This window comes from Tachyglossus aculeatus, chromosome X5 (genome assembly GCF_015852505.1).
Source record: "Tachyglossus aculeatus isolate mTacAcu1 chromosome X5, mTacAcu1.pri, whole genome shotgun sequence".
Classification (NCBI taxonomy): Eukaryota; Metazoa; Chordata; class Mammalia; order Monotremata; family Tachyglossidae; genus Tachyglossus; species Tachyglossus aculeatus.
The window spans coordinates 6243007-6255210 of record NC_052097.1 but is presented as its reverse complement, the minus strand read 5'-3'; the positions used below and the strand labels follow the sequence as shown (position 1 = coordinate 6255210).

The window sequence follows — 12204 nt, the reverse complement described above, 5'->3', positions numbered from 1 at the left end:
CCACCTTCTTTAAAAGGGCCTGTCTGATGAAGCCCGAGTAACTGACGAATTTCTTGGCAGCTGCACTGGGCGCGTGCTATCCAAACTTGGTATAGCCCCAAAGCTGAATCACTGACAAGAGGGAACTTAAAAAAAATGCTCCTGAAGAAGGAAGGGGAAACCCAAATTACACTAAAAACCATTTAACATTTTGAGAAGCAGTGTGGCCTAATGAGTAGAGCACAGGTCTGGGAGTCAGAAGGACGTGGGTTTTAATCCTGTCTTCTCCACATCTACTGTGTGATCTTGGGTAAATTATTTAACTTTTCTGTGCCTCAGTTACCTCATCTGTAAAATGGGGATTAATTCATTCATTCAATCGCATTTATTGAGCACTTACTGCTCCCTTTGTTCTCCCCCATTCCCAGCCCCATGGCACTTAAGTACACATTTGTAATTTATTTATTTATATTAATGTCTGCCCCCACCCATAGACTGTAAGCTCACTGTGTCTGTTTATCGTTGTACTGTACTCTTCGAAGCCCTCTGTTCAGTGCTTTGCACACAGTAGATGCTCAAAAAATATGACTGACTGAATGAATGAATAATATTATTATTCTCTATGATTCCATTCTCTTATCTGTAAAATGGGAATTAAGACCATGAACTCTGTGTGGGACAGGGACTGTGTCCCACCCAATTATCTTGCATCTACCCCAGCGCTTAGTACAATGCCTGACACACAATAAGCACTTAAATATCATGAAAAAACAAAAATCAGCCAACCAATCTCTTGTCAGGAATTAGCCTTCAAGGGGCAGTCCATCACCTTCTCCAGAAGGAGAGGTGTTAGCACTTCATTAGCAAGCATTCCATTACAAAGAAACATGTCAAGCCCTGGGACCCACACAATATGACAGCTTCCCCCACAAAGGGAGACAGAGAGACTTGGAGAGATTATACTGGGGGAGGAGAAGCAGAGGGGTCAAAAGGCCTTCCGACCTCCCTCCTCCCTCCCTTCCACCCCCACAGGCAAGGGATTCATCCATCAGTCTTCCCTGACGGATCTGGGAGCTCCGGAAATGAGATTGAGGATGGCCACAAGTGTATTTCCATTTGACTGGCTTCCAATATATAAAAGGGGGGCCTGCCTGCCACAGAGTGGACATACCTTTCCCTCCCTCCCCACAGGTTTCGGAGTGTGCTACCCAAATGGCAAGGGGCCAGAAATGGGCAAGGACCAAGAAGGCAGGAGGGTCTCTTTCACTCCATCCTATTTATGGAGCGCTTACTGTGTGCAAATCACTACACTAAGCTCTTGGGAGAGTACAATACAACAATAAACAGACACATTCCCTACCAGCAGCGAGCAAAGATACACTCAGGGACTGAGTCCCCTGGGGGGCAGCTTTCTTTTTGAACAGAGGGAGAAGCAGGGTGGTCTAATGGACCTTGGACCTGAGTTCAAATCCTTACTCTGCAATTTTTTAAATATATTTATTAAGTGTTTACTATGTGTCAAGCACTGTTCTAAGCACTGGGGCAGATTCAGGTTACTCAGGTCGGACACAGTCCCTGTCCCACATGGGGCTCACTAGTTTAAGTAGGAGGGAGAACAGGTATTGACTCCTCATTTACAGTTGAGGTAACTGAGGCACTGAGAATAATAATAATGATGGTATTTGTTAAGAGCTTACCATGTGCCATGCACTGTTCTAAGCGCTGGGGTAGATACAAGGTAATCAGGTTGTCCCACGTGGGGCTCACAGTCTTCATCCCCATTTTACAGATGAGGTAATTGAGGCACAGAGAAGTTAAGTGGCTTGCCCAAGGTCACACAGCAGACAAGTGGCTGAGACAGGATTAGAACCCATGACCTCTGACTCCCAAGCCCGTGCTCTTTCCACTAAGCCATGCTGCTTTAATTAAGAAATGAAGTGACTTGTTATATTATACTCTCCCAAGCGCTTAGAACAGTCAATCATATTTATTGAGTGCTCTGTTCATTAGGCCACACCATACCTTCAATTATTTATTCTGATTCCATCATTTGTTATTTTTTTTCATCTGTCTTCCCACCCCCATCTCTCCTCACCTCCCCCAATTACAGTGTAAACTTCCTGCGGGCAGGGAACATACCTTGTGCTTATATTGTGCTTTCCCTAGCACTTCAGTAAGTGGCCATCCAATAAACCCTATTATTACTGGAACTAGAGCAATTCACAGTCATTAGTGTGATGGCTCATCCCAAAGTGAACAGCTGCCCCTGGAGGCCCAACCCAGGACCTTCACTGATACTTGAAGCCAGTTAAGTTGTTGCTTTTTGTTTTATTTTTATGCTTTTGTTTTTTTAATAGTGTGTACTATGTGCCAGCTGGGAAGGTAAACAGGTTGGATACAGTCCCTGTCCCACACAGGGCTCACAGTCTTAATCCCCATTTTGCAGTTGAGGTAACTGAGGCTCAGAGAAGTGAAGTGACTTGCCCAAGGAAGAAATGTGCTAGAAAACCCAACTGAATTTATTCTACCACACAATTCTTGATTCCTTGCTTTGCTTCAGGTCACCTGCCTAAGTACAAAACAATCCAGTGAAGAGGAAATCACTTTAGAACAGTGCTTGGCACATAGTAAGTGCTTAACAAATGCCATCACTAATATTATTATTATTATTTCATCTGCCCTGGCTTCTGGAAAGGAGACCAAATAGCAGATAGAGGATGGGACTGAGAGTTAGAACGACCTGGGTTCTAATCCTGGCTCCACCGTGTGTCAGCTGTGTGACCTTGGGCAAGTTACTTCACCTCCTTGGGCCTCAGGGACCTCAACTGAAAAATGGGGATTAAGTCTGCGAGGCCCCACGTGGAACATGGACTGTGCCCAACCTGATTAGTTTGTACCTACCTCAGCACCTAGCACAGTGTCTGGCACATAGTAAGCGCTTAACAAATGCCATAAAAAAAAAACCAAAAAGAACAGGACACCAACAAGTGGAGAACAGAGAGAAAAGCCAGGGATAGAATGAATAAACAAAGCCCCACATCGTCCCTCCTTCCACCCACTTCAGCACAACTAAATGGTACGGCTACCAGCCCGAAGAGTGAGTTAAGGGCCCACCTCTCAGGGCTTTGGGTCGGATGTCACATCAAGCGTGGAGCTGGCCTTTGCCCTCCCAGAGTCGAGATTCTCATCCCAGAACGGAGTGCAATGACGGGGACAGATTTACAACCACCCAGGTGGCACCCATGCTCCCGCCCACACGCCCTCCATGAAGCTCCTCCTTCTGTCCCCTCCCCTCCCCAATCCTCCAGTACAGCTCCCTTTGGGAGATGCATACATTCCAAATATACATATAGTTCCCCTCCAGATCCAGAAGCTGCATAGATAGAACCCACCCTGGGAGTCAGAAGGACCAGAGTTCTAAACCTGGCTTGGCCCCTTGTCTTCTGTGTGGCCTTGGGCAAGTCACTTCAATTCTCTGGGCCTCAGTTCCCACATCTGTAAAATGGGGATTAAGACTGAGAACCTCATGTGGGACGTGGACTTAGTCCAACCTGATTATCTTGTATCCACCCCAGCAATAGTACAGTGTCTGGCGCACAGTAAGTGCTCAACAAATACCACCCCCCCACAAAAACCTCCCCTCTAATCCCAGCTCGGCCAATTGTCAGCTGTGTGACTTTGGGCAAGTCACTTAACTTCTCTGTGCCTCAGTTACCTCACCTGTAAAATGGGGATGAAGACTGTGAGCCCCCCGTGGGACAACCTGATCACCTTGTAACCTCCCCAGCGCTTAGAACACTACTTTGCACATAGTAGGTGCTTAATAAATGCCATCATCATTATTATTATTATTAAACTGTAAGGTCCTTGTGAGCAGGAAACAAGTCTACCAACTCTGTTATACTGTACTTTCCCAAGGACTTAGTACAATGTTCTGCACACCATAAGTGCCCAATAAATATGACTGATTGATTGATTGTCGGGAAGGGCATTCATCATTCTCAAAGAACACCTTGAAAAGTTTTCACTCTCAGACCCGCAAACTGCCTTTTGTCTGTCAACCGCAGTAAACCCACCCCAGCCCCAGCCCCTGGAGGACTGCTAGACAAACTGGAAGTGGCTGCCTCCCCGCCATGGGTTCGAGTCCTACCTGCTGTGGCCGCTGCTAGCCCTCTTCGTGAAGGCCATCGTGAGTCGCCGGGGCCAGAAGGGAGGTCAGTTCATCTGGGAGACAGAAAGGGAGATTGGTCCTTGAACGACCAAGAGAGGAACTCGCGGGCAGTCACTGGGTGCATCCAGCATGGGCACCAGATCGAAAAATCCTCTAATCTCAAGCTTGCTGACATCGAGTACAGCCAGTGCAGGGCTGCTGGGCCTGCTCTCTTGCAGCCTGGCTCCCGCCCTTCTTGTCAGCCCTGGCCCCAGGCCCCGCCCCAGGCCCACCATCAAGTTGTAGATTGCTGCCCCATCTCCTCCAGTCAGGACAACCCCATCCCGAGCCACATTTGGGATCGCTTCCCCCAGCCAAAACCCCTTCCACCCAGTATGTGAGATCCCAGTTTGGAATCGCTTTCCCCAGCCACGATCTCCTGTCCAGCAAAGCGGACTCCCGAAGGGGTTGGGGTAGAGGGCGTGATCACTGGTAAGATAATAATAATAATAATGATGGTATTTGTTAAGCGCTTACTAGGTGCAAAGCACTGTTCTAAGCGCTGATCAACCCAACAGGCCCCTCCCCATCTTCTCCATGGTACAGCCAGTCAGTCAATCGTATTTATCAAGCACATACTGTGTGCACAGCACTGTACTGAGCGCTTGGGAGAATATGATATAACAAAATAACAGACATATTCCCCGCCCACGACAAGTTTACAGTCTAGAGGACAGTGTAGAGTATCCCTAGGGCTGGGGGTGGAGATGGGAGGGACATTGTGAATTCCAGTCCATTGGTGGGGAGATGAGAGAACTCCACTACCCCATTCACTTGCTTTATTATAATAATAATAATAATAATAATAATAAGAATAATAATAATGGTGTTTGTTAAGTGCTTATTATGAACCAAGCACTGTTCTAAGTGCTGGGGTAGATACAAGGTAGTCAGGTTACACATGGTCCCTGTCCCACATGGGCCTCACAGTCTCAATCCCATTTTACAGATGAGGTAACTGAGGTCAGAGAAGTTAAGTGACATGCCCAAAGTCACACAGCAGACAAGTGGCAGAGCTGAGATTAGAACCCACCATCTCTGACTCCCAAGCCCGTGCTCTTACCTAGGCCATGGGGCTACACTGCATTAAGGAAAAACTACATTAACTATGTGGTCCTGTAATCATGGTGGAGAACCTTGTTCCACACAGCAACCAGTTGACACAGCCAGGTTTAAAACCCAATCAATCAATGGTATTTATTGAGTGCGTAGTAGGTGCAGAGCACTGTAATAAGCGCTTGACTCCCTCAGGTCCTCCAACTCCCAGCCCCATGGTCCTTTCTGCTAAGCCATGCTGCTTCTTAGTTCTATTCCTCTTCCTTCCTTTCCTACCATTCTGCAGTTGGGAAAGAAAAGATCTTTATTGCCTAGAGCATGGGATAAAGTGGGATTGTATCTATATGCCTAAAATCCCAGTCAAAAAATTCAGCTCGGGCATCCAGCCTTTACCAATGGCTCATTTGTCTCTGGACCATCTCCTAGCAGAGCAGGGATTCTCTCTCATTCCATCAGGAAACCGTGGCTCTGCCTTCGGACAGACGCCGGCCGCAGGGGGTGCAGGGAGGATTGTGTCCCTCCTCCCGTGGCCCCTGCTCTTATCACCTGCCTGTCGCACATGGGGCTCACACTCTTGATCCAGATGAGGTAACTGAGACTCAGAGAAGTGAAGCCACTTGCCCGAGGTCACACAGCAGACATGTGACCCCAGGTCCTTGTGAACCCCAGGCCAGGGCTCTATACACTAAGCCACACTGCATCTTGCTGAAGAGTTGGAAAGCACTAGAAATGGTCTCTGCCCATCGGTGGTGGGTGGAGTGGACAGGCGTGGGTGTAGGACATGGGTTAATGATAGCATTTAATGATAACATTTATTAAGTGCTTACTATGTACAAAGCACTGTTCTAAGCACTGGGGAGGTTACACAGTGATCAGGTTGTCCCACGGGGGGCTCAGTCTTAATCCCCATTTTACAGATGAGGTAACTGAGGCACAGAGAAGTTAAGTGACTTGCCCAAAGTCACACAGCTGGCAATTGGCAGAGCCGGGATTTGAACCCATGACCTCTGACTCCAAAGCCCATGCTCTTTCCACTGAGCCACACTGCTTCTCTGTGTGGGTTCTAAAGCATGTCTTGTCTGCATAGCCTTGCACAGATCCCAAGCTGGGTTTGCACTCTTCCACGCACCAAGCAGAAGGGCCCGCTATTGGCCTTGGTTTTAGCTGTTTTATACTGCACAAGTAAAGTTGTTCATTAACAAGTAACAAATGCCCAAGCAGTACCTATTATCTAAAATAATTAAGTCGAGCCACATAAAGGGACCGACTGATTTCCAAATTACTAGAATTACTCACTTGCAGATGACTGGCCTTATTTCCCCAGTGGACTCAGCCTCTGAGAATAAAAAAAATAATAAAACCCGAAAAAGGAATTAAAATTTTGTGGAGGGAAGAAAAGGACAAAAATCAGATAATTTCTCCCCGAAAAAGATGTCAAAGTAGTAAATCAAGTTGCAGCATTTTGCAAGGCTATAAAAAGCTAAGGAACTTTGTCAGAGTCAGAGCTCTGTTACAAGGCTAACAATAAGGATGATGATGATAAGTGTGATATTTGTTAAGCACTTATTATGTGCCAAGAAATATACTAAGCACTGGGATAGATATAAGATAATTAGGTCAGACACAGCCTCTGTCCCATATAAGGCTCACAGTCTAAGCAGATAAAAGGTATTTTATCCCCATTTCAAACATGAGAAACCGAGACCTAACAAAGATAAGTGACTTGCCCAGGGTCAAACAGGAGGCAAGTGACTCAGCCGAGATTAGAACCAAGGTCCTCTGCTCTTTTTACTAGACTACACTGTTTCTCTTAGTACTTTTTTGCTATAGAACTATTGTACTTAAATGCTGGTATTGCTTACAGCTCTTCCCTCTCTCACTTTGGGATGGCGCTCTGGTTTGCTGTACATATGCTCTGAACAGTGGAAGTGTGCCCTGTGTTTTGGGCACAGAGGGTCCACAGTGATGCCACCCTGCACCAATGCAACCAACTGCTGGGGTTTGTCATGACATTACCTCTCAGGTAGATACAATACATCACGCTTTCAAAGGGTTCTACCAAAGCTACTCTTGCCAATGCTAAGAAAAACAACAGTGTAGCCTGGTGGAAAGCACAGCCCTGAGAGTAAAACAACCTGGGCACTAAGCCCACCTTCGCCACTTGCCTGCTGTGTGACCTTGGACAAGTGACTTCAGTTCTTTGTGCCTCTGTTGCCTCATCTGTAAAATGGGGATTCAACACCTATTTCCCCTGCGCTACTTAGTCTGGGAACCTAATAGTGAAACAGAGACTGTGTCCAATTTGAGTATCTTGTACCTCCTCTGGCACGTAATATAGTGCATGGTACATAGCAAGTGTTTAACAAATACCATTTTAAAAAAGAAATCATACAGTGTCTAGAGCATCAAATTAACTTAATGCTTTCGGTTTGGTAAGATCATCAGTGAGAACAATTATGAATTTTTTTATGTATACAGATGCTAACATTTGTTGAAATTCACAATCTATAATGTTAGTACATTATTTACATTGCTATTTGATCATGTTAGTTAATAGTTTTAAGCACATTTACTGTGCTTTAAAATCACATCACTTTTTAATATTTTACATGTGCATATCTGTAGCTTATTTATTACAGAAGCAGCATGGCTTAGTGGAAAGAGCACGGATTTGGGAGTCAGAGGTCATGGGTTCTAATCCCAGCTCTGCCACTTGTCAGCTGTGTGACTTTAGGCAAGTCACTTAACTTCTCTGTGCCTCAGTTACATCATCTATAAAATGGGGATTAAGACTGTGAGCCTCACGTGGGACAACCTGATAAACTTGCATCTCCCCCACCACTTAAAACAGTGCTTGGCACATAGTAAGCTCTTAACAAATATCATCATTATTATTATTTATTTATATTAATGTCTGTCTCCCCCTCAAGACTGTAAGATCCTTGTGGGCGGTGGGCAGGGGATGCATCTACCAACTCTGTTACACTGTACTTTCCCAAGTGCTTAGTACAGTGCTCTGCATACCATAAGTATTCCATAAATACAACTGATTGATTTAGCCATTTTTTCTGGATTTGGGGAATTCATGAATGTGTTTTCCATTATTTCCTACCAGAGGCTGCACTTTGTTTAGCATTATTTTGTGTAACACTCAATATCCATGGAAACGATTAAAAGCGCTAGCCGGAGTGTATCGGTACTGAGCTACCAGTTCGATTACCAGGAGCTATGCAACTTAGTGCATGGGTTAAGAAAAGCTGTGTCAGTCAACATTTTTGAGAAAAACAAAAATTCCCCCTACTTCAGATTTTTGCCCTTGGTTTCTACATCTGCATCTATTGTGGAAGCCCCTAGTCTTTCCTGGGTGACTTACTGAATGCTAGCCAGAGTTACAATTAGATTTGGAGATCTTTCCTTCACAAACTGTCAAGCAGCATAAGTAATACAAGCAGGCAGAATCCCTGCCCTATTACTTCTACTGTTTCCCAAAGCTTTTCCCAGCAAGCCACATAGATTTAGCACAGGAAAAATAGAACAAGGATTGTGCATGTAGGAATAAGCTGTTTGGGGAAGGGTTTTTTTAAAGGGTGATTACTTAGCAAGTTACAGTTGGGCCTGAAAGTGAATCCACTCCCCAGCAAATCATTTGCCTTTCCCTCACTTTTTCTTAACTGCTCTAAACTTACCTAACCCCCAGAGGTCACACTCTCAGGCCCTTCCACATAAGCACCCCCGCCCCCAAATCTACACCCTGCCCTTACCAGTTTCCAAAGGCTTTTTCAATAACCTGAGAAGATGACTGGCCTTCTAACTGCATTATCTCTGTGATCAATCGGGGCTGGCCGTGGCTAGAGCTATCAGCCCCTGGCTGTTTCCTTTTTATCCTCTTATATAGATTTGACGTTGCTTGACTGTACCCCTTGGCCTACATTATTAAACGCAGCTTGTGCTTTCTCAAAGCACCCATACCTGAGGATTAGTGCGTTAGTAAAACAAATAAATACATCTGTCCTTATTTGCTGATGTTGGGGACAGTGAGTTAACCTAGAAGCATATTCTACTTAAGATTTTACTTCCTCTTTGATGGGATGAGCCCATCTTACCAAAACCCGTACATTTTCCATTTAGAGGGCAGAAATTCTGCTCATGTGCTTCCGAGTCTGTTCATTTGCCCAAGGTACCTAGGCTATTTAGGGAAAAGTGATGTTAAACCAGTCTGACTGAGAAAGTATTAATGGGCTAATTCACCTTGGGCTATCACTGACAATTTGGCCCTGTACCAAAAAAGCTTGAGGTCCCTTCAGTTCACTTCTGACTTGGGGGCTAGGGCACAAGCTTCTTTGAGACATTCGGAGAAATGGGAGCAACGGATATCCCTGGTGAGGGGGTGGGGGTCTCCGTGATTACAGATCCTACCTCCCACCAGTTGGCCCATCTCTTCCCGGCAGGAGCTAAGACAGTAGGAGGGATCTAAGCATATCTCTGTTTACTTCTTGATGTCAGGGCAGGGGTCATATCTCTGCCCAAACATCTGTAGCCTGCACTCAAAGTTTCCCAGCAGGCCCTAAGTTGCCTTGCACTCTAAAATGGTACTTTGAAACTGTTCCTCCAGGGTCATTACCACTGGGTTTCAGGGAAGCAGTGTGACCTAGTGGTTAGAGCTGGGGCCTGAAAGTCAGAAGGACCAGGGTTCTAATCCCAGTTCTGCCACTTATCTGCTGTGTGACCTTGGCCAAGTCATTTAACTTCTCTGGTCCTCAGTTACCTCATCTGTAAAATGGGGATTAAGATTGTGAGCTCTACGTGGGACAGGGTAGATTACCTGGTATCTACCCCACAGCTTAGAACAGCCTTTGACACATAGTATCATTATCATTATTATTAGAGTATCTAGTCACTGAAAAGGTTTTCTACCATTTTCCCTCCTTTAGCAGTTCACTGGTCCCTCCCAGCCTCCGAAAGCGTGCTCCACTGTAAAAACCAATCAATCATATTTTATGTGCACAGCACTGTTCTAAGTACCTGGGAAAGTACAATACAATTGACAGACATGTTCCCTAGGGGGAATGCATTCTGCCATTATAACTGGCCAAAGTTTCTATCCAAGCAACCTCCTAGGGTGTTCTGCAAGGTGGACAAACCCAGAAGGAATCTGGAAAAGGGATGTGGCCAAGACCTAGTGGCTACTGGGTGAGCTATCTTGACAACCACCTGCTGGTCTCCGACTAGGGCAGAGCGCTGGCACTAGGCTACCCGTCGCTTTGGTCATATGTGGGTTTTGAATGCAAAACTTTTTACTACTTGGTGGTTGCACCCCTACTGCCCCAGCAAGGAACCTGATGATGGGAAGGAAAGGGTGTGAATGGCATTGAGGGAACCACTAACCCTTGAATTAATCCGCTTTTGCGCAAGACCTTGAGCTTTTTGGGACTAGGTCCAGCTAATCCATCACTCACAACGGGAGAACCCATCATCATCATCATCAGTGGTATTTATTTATTGGGCACTTACTATGTGCAGAGCATTGTACTAAGCACGTGGGAGAGGAAAAAATAACAGAGTTGGTAGACATGTCCCCTGCCCACAACGAGCTCACATTTTAGAGGGGGACATAAAAGGAAAAGCCCCACTGAACGGATATCTGGCCTCAGCTCGGGCGTGATGTGCACAAGGAAAGAGAAGCAGTGTGGCCTAGTGGATAGAGCAGGGGCCTAGAAGTCAGAAAGATCTGCGTTCTAATCCGGAACTCCACCACTTGTCTGCTCTGTGATCTTGGGCAAGTCACTTCACTTCTCTGTGCCTAAGTTGCTTCATCCGTAAAATGGGATTTAAGACTGTGAACCCCCTGTGGGACATGGACTATGTCCAAACTGAGTAACTTGGATCTATTCCAGTGCTTAGCACAGTGCCCCCAATTTTCCAGCCCCATGAGAGCTGACAATGAAAACCCAGATAACAGTGGTCAACTCTGAAACTGGCTTCCTCAGGAGCAGGGAACGTGTCTAGCAACTCTGTTATAGAGTACTCTCTCATTCATTCATTCACTCATATTTATTGAGCGCTTACTGTGTGCACAGCACTGGACTAAGCGCTTGGGAAGTACAAGTCGGCAACAAATAGAGACGGTCCCTACCCAACAACGGGCTCACAGTCTAGAAGGGGGAGACAGACAACAAAACAAAATATGTAGACGGGTGTCAAAATCGTCAGAACAAATAGAATTAAAGCTGTATGCACACCATTAACAAAATAAATAGAATAGTAAATATGCACAAGTAAAATAGAGTAATAAATCTGTACATATATATAAGGTGCTGTGGGAAGGGGAAGGAGGTAGGGCTGGGGGGATGGGGAGGAGGAGAGGAAAAAGGGGGCTCAGTTTGGGAAGGCCTCCTGGAGGAGGTGAGCTCTCAGTAGGGCTTTGAAGGGAAGAAGAGAGCTAGCTTGGTGTTTAATACATGCATTTAGTACAGTGCTCTGCACACAGGAAGTGCTCAACAAATACTACTGATAGACAGATCGATTCTCTTCAAGGACGCATCCCGGAAGCAATCAATCAGTACTCCCCTTAGCCCCTCCACATCCACTAAAGCCAACCATTCAGGTTCCTTTCGGTGCAGGTAGACTTGGGTCAGATGCAAGTCATCCTTTCTCTATGGCCAAGCGAACTGAGGTCAAACTTTTAGGGAATATCAGCCAATTGGTGTGTGGGAAGCTGGTGATCCCGCTGGTAAACTGCAAATAAATCACTAGCAGAGTCAAAAGAAAATGAAAACCACAAGGAACCTCTAGGTCAGAGGCCTTACTTGTCACTTAAGTAAAAGATCAAAGGAAAAGGCAATGTCTAACAGCATTATAGGATGGTACTTTGATTCTGAGAGGTTTCTAATGTTCCAATAGCATCAGTGTACTGCCTCTTGGAAATATAATACAGCGACCTGCTGAAAACAGGTACTTTT

At 45.7% G+C, this 12204-nt stretch overlaps 1 protein-coding gene across 1 annotated transcript in view; it reads right to left on the bottom strand.

Moving 5' to 3' along the window:
- AFF1 (AF4/FMR2 family member 1) overlaps nucleotides 1-12204 on the bottom strand; it is a 181968-nt gene that overhangs the window by 164395 nt on the left and 5369 nt on the right. The window contains exon 2 of the mRNA XM_038769104.1: nucleotides 4130-4203. Within this exon, the coding sequence (XP_038625032.1) occupies nucleotides 4130-4167 (38 nt within the window). The 5' untranslated portion in view covers nucleotides 4168-4203. The remainder of the gene's footprint in view (nucleotides 1-4129; nucleotides 4204-12204) is intronic.